The sequence below is a fragment of the Rhinatrema bivittatum genome, chromosome 1, assembly GCF_901001135.1.
Source record: "Rhinatrema bivittatum chromosome 1, aRhiBiv1.1, whole genome shotgun sequence".
Classification (NCBI taxonomy): domain Eukaryota; kingdom Metazoa; phylum Chordata; class Amphibia; order Gymnophiona; family Rhinatrematidae; genus Rhinatrema; species Rhinatrema bivittatum.
This window is the reverse complement of record NC_042615.1, coordinates 226,853,116-226,866,091: the sequence shown is the minus strand read 5'-3', so window position 1 is coordinate 226,866,091 and position 12,976 is coordinate 226,853,116. Positions and strand designations below refer to the sequence as shown.

Genomic DNA, 12,976 nt, shown 5'->3' with positions numbered 1-12,976 from the left:
AGCATTCAGTTCAAGTTATGGACTCTCTCATTTCTTCTCATAATTCCAAAATAACTATGTTGGATCAACAGGTTGAGAAACTCCAATCAGTTCATAATGGTCTTGAACAATTTGATATAATCAACACTAAAAGATTGGAAAATATGGAAAATTTTCTCACAGTTTTAAACCTGAGAGTTTTACATTTTCCCTGTGTTAAATTCAAGAAATATTTACAAGAAGTTTTGCAATTTTCAGTGAATACTCTTCCACCTATATCCTGGATTTATTTTACTTCTCAGCAGAGGAAATTTAACTGATCTAATATACCACAGGACGATTTACATCCAATAAATCCTATTGATGATCTCTCTGCCTTTTTGGAATCTTCAGGGAATGATCATGTGGAATATCATGGAATTTTATTTGTTGCATTTATTTTTCCTTCTGACCATGATTCAGTATTAAAGCTTGTACTTCGTAATTGTGCTAAGTTATATTACAGACAGAAAATGTACGGATATATCCTGATATTACCAGGGCCACTCAATAGCGCAGAAATAGATTTCTAGAGATGAGCCAAGAAGCTCATCACTGGAGTTCAAATTGTAATCTGTTACCCTTGTAAATGTGTACTTAGACTTCAAAACAATAGATATGTTTTTTTTAACCTTCTCAACTCAGGTTTTTCTTTGATTCACATTTGTTATCAGATAATACTTGCCGACCTGTAAATTTAGGCAGTTAGTATAATACTTTCTGGTGTCGCCTCATATATTGCCTTTAACATTTTGCTTTTAAAGATTGCACTGTAAATCTTTGGTTCCCCCCCCCCCCCCATATTTCTTCGTACTTGAGTTATTTGGGGTAATATTTGCTTATTTTATTTTGAATGTTGATTTCCTTATTTGTATTTGCTACCTCGTGACTCTGTATTGCATTGACATCCTGTATTGCTAATTTGTTAAGCTCAATAAAACTAAAGTTAAAAAAAAGTATTAATAGATTAAGCAGTCTAAGGTTTATGGCATGTCTGTTACCACCCATGATATAGACCTTTCTTCAGGGAAAACTGGTGCTTAGTGGCCAGGATGTTAGAGACATAAATTGTTGTTATTTTCTAAATGCTGAACCCTGCCGAAGCTGATAAATAAAAGTCTGTTTCTGAAGAGAATACACTTTCTCTTTTCCTGACTTAGGATCGCAAGTAAGGTGGAGGACAGCTGGCAGTGTCCTGTAGCAGACAGATCTCTAGAGGCACCTTTAAACTTTCTTAAGTCGGTAGAACAGAGAAAGTTGATGGAGTGAGGGTGAAAGGGAGCAGACTCAGCAGTAATTTAAAGAAATATTTCTTTATAGAGAAGGTGGTAAATGGATGTAACAGCCTCCCTGTGGAAATGGTAAAGACAAGGACAGTATGTGAATGCAAGAAAGCATGGGCCCATCCCAAAGGATCTTTGAAAGACTGGTAGAGATTGTAAAGCTGAGCAGTTGATGTGGATGGCAAACTAGATAGACAATCACATTTCTGTGTTTCTTTGATACACATTACACCATCCTTTCCCCTCCCCTCTCCAATTAACAGCAATTTCAGGGTGACCATGAAACAAAAGTTCCTAGTTTTGAAGATCGCACACACATAGCTCTACCGAAGGGCCAAGCAATCCCTCCTGTACAAGTACATGCCTGGGTCAGTTCTATAATGAGGTGGGTGCTTAAGGCAGCAAAATATTCAGAGCAGCAGCCTAAAAAAACCCTGCGGCAGCGGCTGCCTCACTACCTAGTTGGTAGAATGTGAAATGACACATTTAGCAGTGCTTTGGATGTGTGTAGAAAAAAAGAAAGCAATCAAAGATGAACCCAAGGTTACAGGCTGAGGGGATCAGGAGGATGACAGTGTTATCCACAGAAATAGAAAAAGGGGAAAGGAGGAGGGAGGAGGTAGGTTTGGGGGGAAAGATAAAAAAATTCTATCTTGGCCATGTTGAGGTCAATATTCAGTATTACTTAGCCAGAGAAGAGGCAACTTATTCAGCTAAGTGGCGGCTGCTGAACATCTGGCTATATTCAAGGATAGCCACTTAGCCAGATAAGTAGATAGCTGGATATCTAATGGGCAGGCAATGGGTGGATCAGGGAGGAGCTACTTATTCATCCATCATAGCCGGATAAGTGCCAATATTCAAACTTATCTGGCTACAGTAGACAGATAAGTTAGACCTGCTCAATAGCAAATCTAAACTTAGCTGGGTATGAGTTATCTGGCTAAGGGTTGATTTCTACAGGAATATTCAGCAGCATAGATGTGCTGCTATATATATCCCTTGTAAGTTAGCTGGATAATTCTTATCCAGCTAATTAAACATAGTTGTTCTGCTCTGCATATTGAGACTTTTAAGTTTTAGGGTGGCAGTGGATCATCCAGGCAACAATGTCAAACAGCAGACTGAGATATGGGACTGGATTGCTAGTGAAATTTCTAGTATAGAGAGATAGACCTAGGACTCATCTACATAAAGATGGTACTGAAAATCATGGGAGGAGATGAGAGCACCTAGGGAACAAGTATAGAGAGAAAAGAGAAGTAGTCCTGAGGCACACCAAATGATAGTGGGATAGTGGTGGAGGAGGATTCATCATAGAAAAAATTAAGTGTGATGGGAGAGGAGAGAAGAGAACCAAGACAAAATCCAAGTGAGGACAGTATATCAAGGAGTATGTGGTGATTAACAGCATTGAAAGCAGCAAATAGGTCAAGTAGAATTAGGATCCAGTAACTTGGATTTGGTCAAGGTTTTTGAAAATTGCTACAAAATATGCTATTGAGTTGTCAATAGGTTTTACCCGTGTTAAGTGCACTTAACTAGGGTAAATGGGCTTTTGAAAATTGCTACAATAGTATGTTACATTTACATTTTCCTTTGAAAATTACTCTGTAAGTCTTTAAACCATCCCCTTTAATGATTAAGTAAATTTTCATGCTGCCATTAGTGTACATTAGCATAATAATTTAAAGTTCAATATGCTTTTTTAGCATTTGGACACCAGAGGTGTACAAGGAAAAATTTGTATTTCATTTTTCATTTTTCTGTTGCATGTTTTCTAGAGATGTGTAGCAATACTGCACTTTGGTTCGGGCTTCGTTTTCGGCCTGCCGCAGGAAATTTCGTTTTTCCCATGGTTCAGGCTTTTTTTTTTTTTTTTCAGAGGACGCCGATTTTCAGCTTAACATGTGCTAACCCGAAAAAGAATTTTTCCGAAATTTCAGAAAAATTGCATTAGTTTTTTGGTTCTCCTGAACCAGGACAAATTAGACAATTTCGCTGAAATTGTCTAATTTGTGAAAAACGAATGCACATCCCTAATGTTTTCATTTTGTTTTATTCCTTTATACACACAAATGCATTTTTACATGCATAAAATCATTTTTACACACTTAAAACTTATTTTATGAGCGTAAAAAATTAATGTGTGCAGAATTGAAACAAAATAAAATAAATGCACATCCCTAGACCTCCTATTTAAAAACTCTCTGATTTATGTTATAAAACTGGTTGGCATTAGTTCACAATTAAAATTAACTCCATTATTACATTAAAATTCACAGAAACTCCAGTGTTTCATATGTTATTGTGCAATACAATCTTACCACTGAGAAGCCAATGTTCTAAATACATCGCTTGTTTCAGGTTCTTGAAACAATTTCAGAAGTTCTGGATCGCAAGAGAAATGTGCAAGTATTCGTAGTTCAACTTGTGAAAAATCTAGCAAAGAAAATGCCCATCTGTTACCATTAATCTTATTGGTCCAGTATTTGCTGTTTCAGCACACTCTATATTAATATTTTCAGTTAATACCACAAACATGGCATTAAATATTTTCAATATGTCTCATAAAATACTATTAAACATTTCACAAGTGCTTCATATGTTTAATACCACAAAATGGAGCACTAAATATGGACATTGTCTTAGATTTAACAATATTTTCTTGTTTATCCTCTTATAAGGCCACTCTTTTTTTTCTTCAGCATATTCTGCTCTAATCAGATAAAGATTAGGCATGATTTCCCATATGTTCTCATTTTTTTTCTTCCACATTCTTTCCTGAATATCGGTCATATACTGCTGCTCCCTCCAATGAACAGGAGAACAGGATGCAGTCCAAATACTTAAAATACTCCTCTCTAGGGTTCCCTTAAGTGTAGCCTTACTTTTCTGCTCCATTTCCTCCTTACTTCATTAGCAATCACAGCCCTATTTAGCTTGAAGAGCAGATTGAAGAGAGCAGACTGATTATAAATCAAACCTTGATTTCCTCTCTACTAGATAGTACATTGATCCTTCAGCCATTATAGCAATGTTGCTTACCTGTAATTAGTAAGATAAAATCAGCCCCACATGTGAGTGACTTCATCGGATGGAGAGCTAGGAAAGCCTAGAAGGCACTGCACAGCTACATGTCACAAGATCTCTTATAGTTTATGGAAAAAAAAATGTTTGAACTCCAAGGGAAGTTAGGAAGGAATGTGTAACCAATTTAGTCTGCTGACTATGGAGAACACCAATTACAGATAAGTGACTTTGTTTTCTCCATGGACAAGCAGGGCTAAATCAATCCCACATGTGGAGACTTTCAAATTAAGAGTTGTCTTGAAGTTCCTTATTCACTTGTTCTTTAGAGTAACCTGTGTGCAGGTCCGGTGATAGCTTTTTTGCTGCCCTGTGCGAGCAAGTAGTGTGCTGGCCCCCCTCCCCCCACCTTGTGATTCATTCATCTCCCTCCAATAATCTAAACTTTAAAATCTGCCATTCCTCCTTACCTGGGTCCATCCCCTCTCCTCTGGAACTCATGGCCAATGCAAGAGTATTAGATGCCTTAGCACCCCTCTCCCCTACTCCGGCCCTCTACAAATGCACAATTACAAATTATGCATCTTTAATAGCAGATTCTGTAATAAATAACATTCAGAGTACAGTCTTCTGAGGTGAAAATATCCTTATAAAAACCTGTATATTATATTTACATGCACTGCTGAGGTGCCAACCAGAAAACCCTGCAAAAATACCCATATGTTGTTAGGCCTATTGTAATGCATGTTGAATGTGGGCTTGACCCTCAGAAAGCCATGAGTAAACAATTACAATATAGCAAACCTCCCATGCCAAAACAGCACTAACTGTCATCATTCACACAATAACAATCTTGCCTATGAAAAAGTAACACTGCAAATATAACACTAGCTCCTAAAATACCAATATACATCCTATTAGAAAAATGGAACAAGCCAGGCTGCTATACAACCCTACACAGAAACTACACACTAGCAGAATACTTCACCTCTGTCACACATGCAAATCACTGATAGACCATCACCATATACAGAATAAAGAGACCATAAAGTAGAAATAGAAATATGCAGACAAAAACTGAACTGAACATTGCAAAATGCCAGACTCTGTTTACAGTGTAACAATGCAAAACAGAAACCACCATTCCTCATAAAATATCAATAATAAAATCAAGAAATATAAAATATCAACCATAATAGTAAATCCATATTAATAACAAACAGAAGTATTTCAAGACAGCTGAAGAATAAACATCCAATATTTAAAAACTCATTAAATTTTTTTTTATTTCCCAAACACCAGTAAAATATTTCAAAACAGCAGACACATCAAACACCCAATAATTAAAACTAATAAGATTAAACACACTTTCTTTCTCTCATAAATACTCATACTTCCTCTCTTAGATGCACATGCTTGCACACACACACACACACAAACAGATACATGCTGTCTCACAAACACATTTATGCTCTCATACATGGGCTTCACCTTTTCTTCCAATTGCTCCCCTGGGAGCTCTGGGTCCGTCTCTTCACTTTGGCCTGTATCAGGTCAGGATCACAAGGTGGCCTCCACTCCACTTGAGCTGCTGGTGGGATGCAGTCCGCTGGAAGCCCAAAGCCTCTTCTCAACTTAGGCCTTTGGCAGACAGATGGGGTCCACTGGACGGACCGTGGCCTCACTATCTTGACTCTTTCCTTTACTTCTCATCCCCTTACCTCACCACCTCAGCTCTTCCTCCCCTTTCCCTCACTATCTTTCCTCTTTACCCCACTTTTCACCCCTTCTTTCCCTCCAAAGGCTCTTCTCTCCATCCCCTTCTCACATTACCTCAGTTCTTCCCCCATTTCTGTCCCTTTAGCGATTCTTCTCCTTCTCACCCCTTACTATCTCAGATGATTCCCCTTTCTCACCTTATTTCCTCATCTTTTTCCCCCTTTTCCTCCTCTCCCTCCCTCCATCTCTTGCTCTTTTCTCCTCTTCCTATCCTTTTATCACATTCTTCCTCCCCCCCCCCCCATGCTCTTCCCCCACCTTTTCACCTAGTCACTCCCAGGCTCTTTCTCCTCCCACTCCAAGTGTTGGGATTCTCTAGCACAGTTTATTAGTGTCGCAGTAGGAGCTGTGAAATCTCGCTGCTCCTCTCACGAGACTGACCCTGCAGCAGCAGGAGATGATGTCTCTCAAATGCTGCCGCTGCTCCTGCTGCTGGCTTGCACAGAGGATTTGCTTTTTTTCCCCCTACATCAGATCAGGCAGGGGTTTGGCAGACCTCCTATGCATCCCATGGCCTTTTCTGTGCTTCTGCCCTTGGGGAGGAGTCCTCCATGTGGCATTGTAGCCTCCACTCCATTTTGGCCAATGGTGGACCCAGATTGCTGCCTCCTTGGAGCGGCTGCCCTGTGCAAGTGCATGGCTTGTACAGTGCATGGCGCCGGCCCTGGCTGTGTGTGAAGGGAAAGAGTTGAACAAAACAGTTTTAGTTAATTTTTAAAAAGATGTCTTAGTATTGACTGGTTAGATTTCCTATCATGGCGCAGATCAGAATCTAAACAGTAATAAGTAAATGTATGCACTGAACCTAGGGTGGCCAGATGTCTGGCTTTTTGCCAGACAGTCCAACATTCTTTACCCCATCCAATATCCAGCCCTCCCACCCAGCAAAAAAAAAAAAATTTCACCATCTCAACTCTAGACATAGCATGTGTGTGTTTTTCCAAGGCCTGTCCCCTCTTACTTCTCTATGATGATGTATCCATTCTCACCAACCAATCATGTATAGAAAGGGCCAAGAGTCAGCAAGGCTGTCTGGGACACAGCCAATGGAAAAACACTGTGGATGGTAAACCTGTAAGCAAGCATAGTCTCAGGAAGGGAAGCAGTGGTTCCAGGGGAAACTCCTATGCCTGAATGCAAAGACAAGCAGTAGTGAGAGTTCATGTGTGTGCAACCAGAGAGCAGGAGCGAGCCCTCTATGGGCAAAGCCCACAGAGAAAGCTGGGTTATTGGAGGTATGGAGGGAAGGTGATTTTTCCAGGTTGGGGAAGAGCTGGCAGCCAGTGCAAGAACTTTATGTGATGCTGCTGCAATGCCTGCTTGGGGGAAGGCATGGTTGTGTGGAAGCACTTGCTGTTTGAGTGCTTGAGCAACAGCACAACAACAGTGTGTGTTGGTCAGAGAGAGAAAATATATGTGTGTGTATGTTTGAAAGAGAGAGAGTGAGTATATATCAGAGAAAGAGAGAGTGAGTAAATATATATCAGATAGTGAATGTATGAAATTGAGTGTATGTGTCTGAGAACATACGTTTGCATGTCTGAAAGAGGGAGTGTTTGTGTGTATGAGAGAGACCCCCAGCCAATTTACACCAATCTTAGAGCAACCAGAACTCAAAAGTTCCCAGCTATGCTGGTGCCACTGCATAGCAACCTTAATTCTAGCTACTTTTAACCCAGTCTCAAGACTTTTCACAAGGTAATTTTCAAAAGGTTTTATGCACAGAAATGGGCTGGTCGTTGATAAGAGGTTTTATTTTGTGCATAATTAATGCAGGAGGATACATAGTCATGTACATCCTTGGCTAAACTGGGCCACCAGTAGTTGCAGGAGATGAGGTGTACAGTTTGCAGATGCTCTGGAGACCAGCCAGTTTAAAATCATGAGTTCATTTCAAGACTTTTCATCTCTGAGGTTTGAGTACAAATATCTTTCCTGGAGGGGTACCACCTGATACCACAGGGGTGATCGTGATAATCTTGGCCGGGTCAAGGAAATACTGAGGATCTCTGGAGTTATCAGCAGGGTCAAAAGATCTAGAAAGGGTATCAACTTTAACACTTTTTTCCAGCTGGCCAATAGGTTAGGCAGAAATTAAAACCGGCAAGGAATAAGGAGTATCTGATTTGTCATTGATAAATTCTTCTGGCAGTTTGGAGGTATACCAGATTCTTATGGTCAGTAAGAACATGCCATACTGGGTCAGACCAAGGGTCCATCAAGCCCAGCATCCTGTTTCCAACAGTGGCCAATCCAGGCCATAAGAACCTGGCAAGTGCCCAAAAACTAAGTCTATCCCATGTTACTGTTGCTAGTAATTGGAGTGGCTATTTTCTAAGTCAACTTAATTAATATCAGGTAATGGACTTCTCCTCCAAGAACTTATCCAATCCTTTTTTAAACACAGCTATATTAACTGCACTAACCACATCTTCTGGCAACAAATTCCAGAGTTTAATTGTGCATTGAGTGAAAAAGAACTTTGTCCGATTAGTTTTAAATGTGCCAAGTGATGACAGTGAAGGAATGCAAGGCACCCTCCTATAGTTACTGCCAACCTTCCAAAGCTAGTTTAATGGCAAGCAGCCCACAATCACCAATGCTGTGGTTTCTTTCTGCTTAGGAGAACTTTTTAGAATATAAGAATATAAGAACATGCCATACTGGGTCAGACCAAGGGTCCATCAAGCCCAGCATTCTGTTTCCAACAGTGGCCAATCCAGGCCATAAGAAACATAGCAAGTAAGTACCCAAAAACTAAGTCTATTTCATGTTACCGCTGCTAGTAATAGCAGTGGCTATTTTGTAAGTCAACTTAATTAATAGCAGGTAATGGACTTGAATAGTCTCAGCCTATTTTGTGCTAAAGATGTCTGCAAACAATGCTTAAGGCACAGGTTAACAGTTTGCCATTATGGGCGGATTGCGAGATAATGACACTTATGTCCACAGAGGAGGCATCGACTTCCAAATAAAAAGGTCATGTGGTATCAGGTCTTTGCAGTATAGGTGAAGAAAGGAAGGCAGATTTCAGGAGGGCAAAGGCTCAGGTTGCTTTGGGTGGCCAGTCCTTGGTATTAGCCCCTCTTTTATTAAGGACAATGATAAAAACAATAAGAGTAATGGTGAATGAACTGCCTGTAATAATTAGTGAATCTTAGAAACATAGAAACATAGAAATGACGGCAGAAGAAGACCGAATGGCCCATCCAGTCTGCCCAGCAAGCTACGCACTTTATCCTTTTTTTTAAATCTTTTTCTATCACGCACCTGTTACTATTGGCTTCCAGTACCCTCCAGCCCTAATTCCCCTCCACCCCACCACCAATGTAGAGAGCAGTGCCGGATCTGCATCCAAGTGAACATCCAGCTCCATTAGGGGTAACAACCACTGCAACAAACAGGCCACACCCCTGCCCCATACTCTTACCCGCCCCTGTTTTTTTTTTTTTGGAGATGGCAGCCCTCCATCCTTCCGCTCCGTGAAGGTAGAACACCAACCACTGGCATCCCGCTCCGTGAATGCCTCTGTGGCTACTGCCGCTCCGTGCAGTGTTTTGCTGCCTTTTTATTCACGTCCTCTAGACTTGATGGACCCAGAGTGTTTATCCCACGCCCCTTTGAAGTCCTTCACAGTTTTAGACTTCACCACTTCCTCCGGAAGGGCATTCCAGGCATCCACCACCCTCTCCGTGAAGAAATACTTCCTGACATTGGTTCTTAGTCTTCCTCCCTGGAGCCTCAGCTCGTGACCTCTGGTTCTGCTGATTTTTTTCTGATGGAAAAGGTTTGTCGTAGTCTTTGGATCATTAAAGTTTTTCAAGTATCTGAAAGCCTGAATCATATCACCCCTGCTCCTCCTTTCCTCCAGGGAGTAAATATTTAGATTCTTCAATCTCTCCTCGTATGTCATCCGATGAAGACCCTCCACCTTCCTGGTCGCCCTTCTCTGTACCGCTTCCATCTTGTCTTTGTCTCTTTGTAGATACGGTCTCCAGAACTGAACACAGTACTCCAGGTGAGGCCTCACCAAGGACCTGTACAAGGGGATAATCACTTCCCTTTTCTTACTCAATATTCCTCTCTCTATGCAGCCCAGCATTCTTCTGGCTTTTGCTATTGCCTTGTCGTATTGTTTTGCAGACTTCATATCATTAGACACTATCACCCCAAGGTCTCCCTCCTGCTCCGTGCACATCAGCCTTTCCCCCCCCCCCCCCCCCCCATCGAATACAGTTCATTCGGATTTCCACTCCCCATATGCATGACTTTGCACTTCTTGGCATTGAATCTCAGCTGCCATATCTTCGACCACTCTTCCAGTTTCCTTAAATCCCGTCTCATTCTCTCCACTCCTTCTGGCGTGTCCACTCTGTTGCAGATCTTAATGTCATCCGCAAAAAGACAAACCTTACCTTCTATCCCGTCTGCAATGTCGCTCACAAAGATATTGAACAGGACCGGTCCCAACACCGATCCTTGCGGTACACCACTTAAAACCACTCTCTCTTCAGAGAAAGTTCCATTTACCATCACACATTGTCTTCTGTCCGTCAACCAGTTTGCAATCCAGGTCACCACCTCGGCACTCACTCCTAAGCTTCTTTTATTCACCAGTCTCCTGTGCGGAACCGTATCAAAAGCTTTGCTGAAATCCAAGTAGATGACATCGAGCGCTCTTCCTTGATCCAATTCCTTGGTTACCCAGTCAAAAAAGTCAATCAGATTTGTCTGACAGGATCTTCCCCTGGTGAATCCATGCTACCTCTGGTCCATCAATTCTTCCGACTGTAGATAGTTCACTATTCTCTCAATAGTGACTCCATTACTTTTCCCACCACCGAAGTGAGGCTAACCGGTCTGTAGTTACCAGCCTCCTCTCTGTTCCCACTCTTGTGAAGCGGGACCACCACCGCTCTTCTCCAATCACTTGGTCGGCACCACTCTCATTTCTAGGGATCTATTGAACAGGTCACACAGCGGACCCGCAAGCACATCTCTGAGCTCCCTCAGTATCCTTGGATGAATCCCATCAGGTCCCATGGCTTTGTCCACTTTCAGATTTTTTAGCTCTTCCCATACATTTTGTACTGTAAAAGGATTTTCATCTATACCACTTCCCTCCAGTTTCTTGTTGTGTAGAGATGGTCCTTCTCCAGGGTCTTCTTTAGTGAACACAGAGCTGAAGTATTCGTTTAATATTTCTGCCATTTCTTCGTCTCTCTCCACACATTGATCATTTCCACCTTTCAATTTCACTATACCACTTTGGACTTTTCTCTTTTTGCTGATGTATCTGAAAAATGTTTTGTCACCATTTTTTATCTCCTTGGCAATCCTCTCTTCCGCTTGAATTTTTGCCGACTTGATTAATTTCTTCATCTCCCTCTGTTGAATCAAATATTCTTTTTTGTGTTCCTCCCTTTGGGATCTTTTATATTTCTTGAATGCTGTTCTTTTAGCTTTAATTTTGTCAGCCACCTCCTTTGAGAACCAGATAGGTTTCAATTTTCTTTTGCTTTTCTTTACATTTCTAAGATATAGAGTAGTTGCCTTGGTGATTGCTCCTTTTAGATTGGTCCACTGCTGATCCACATCTCTCTTGTTCTCCCATCCTTTTAGTTCTTCCTCAATGTACTTCCCCATTTCCTCAAAGTCCATGTTTTTGAACTGTAAAACTCGGGTCTTTGTGCTTCTTTTCCATATTCTTTTAGTGATATTAAACCATACCGTTTGATCACTGGTGCTGAGGTGGGTGCCCACCTGGACACAGAGACATTATCTCCATTAGTGAGCACTAAGTCGAGTATAGTTCCTTCTCTCGTGGGTTCCATTACCATTTGTTTGAACAAAGTTACTTGCATGGCATCCACTATCGCTCTACTATTTTTAGATTCTGCAGATGGGATTTTCCAGTCTACATCTGGCATATTAAAGTCACCAATGATCACCACTTCTCCCTTCTTACCTATCTTATGGATGTCTTCAACCAGATCTCTGTCCAGCTCTTCCTTTTGGTTTGGAGGCCTGTAAACCACTCCAATATAAATGGACGCTCCGTCATCTTTTTTTAGGTCGACCCATAGTGCTTCTTCCCTGCCCCAACTTCCTTGCAGCTCAGATGCTTGGATATTGTTTCTGACATAAAGAGCCACACCTCCCCCTTTTCTATCCACTCTGTCCTTCCTTAACAAGTTATAGCCTGGTATTGCTGTATCCCAATCATGAGATTCTGTGAACCATGTCTCTGTGATAGCAACAATGTCCAATTGTGCCTCCGTCATTAGGGCCTGCAGATCTGGGATTTTATTTCCCAAACTATGAGCATTTGTGGTCATAGCTTTCCAGGTTCTCTCTTTAAGGTTATTGCTTTTCCTGGACTCCTTATGAGACTTTAGTTGAGATTTGTTATTCACTTCACTCTTTCCTTTTGCAGTTTTGCCACTGATGACAGAGTTATCCATCTCAATTAGCTTTTTCTTTTGGTTATGGATCTTGAAATTCTGCATGCATTGGGTTTTTTCTCTCTTTTCTGGTAACACTTCAATGTTTTTCTCAAGAACTTCTTCAGTTTTTAATATAGAGAAAACTTTTTGTTCATTTTGCATTTGGTACAGTGTGTGTCTCCTCATCACAGGTCTATTTGTACCAGAGCCCACTGTAATCCTGGTTTTTAATGAGTTCCTTAATGACCTGTTTGAGTGGGGGGGTATACTTGTTGGCTGCCCATCTGTCAAGATTGGGTGACTGTGGGTCACATGTGTTATCCTACCTGAGCCTATTGTATCTCTATTTCTTGACTCCTGGTTTTTCTGTGGTATTGGGGAATTCTTTTCTGAGTAATGCAATGTGGGTGTAATTCTTGT

At 41.1% G+C, this 12,976-nt stretch overlaps 1 protein-coding gene across 1 annotated transcript in view; it reads right to left on the bottom strand.

Annotated features, from left to right (window-relative positions):
* The window catches only part of POLN (DNA polymerase nu), a 419,903-nt gene that overhangs the window by 153,945 nt on the left and 252,982 nt on the right, over positions 1–12,976 (bottom strand). Inside the window, exon 17 of the mRNA XM_029592374.1 lies at positions 3,629–3,743. Within this exon, the coding sequence (XP_029448234.1) occupies positions 3,629–3,743 (115 nt within the window). The remainder of the gene's footprint in view (positions 1–3,628; positions 3,744–12,976) is intronic.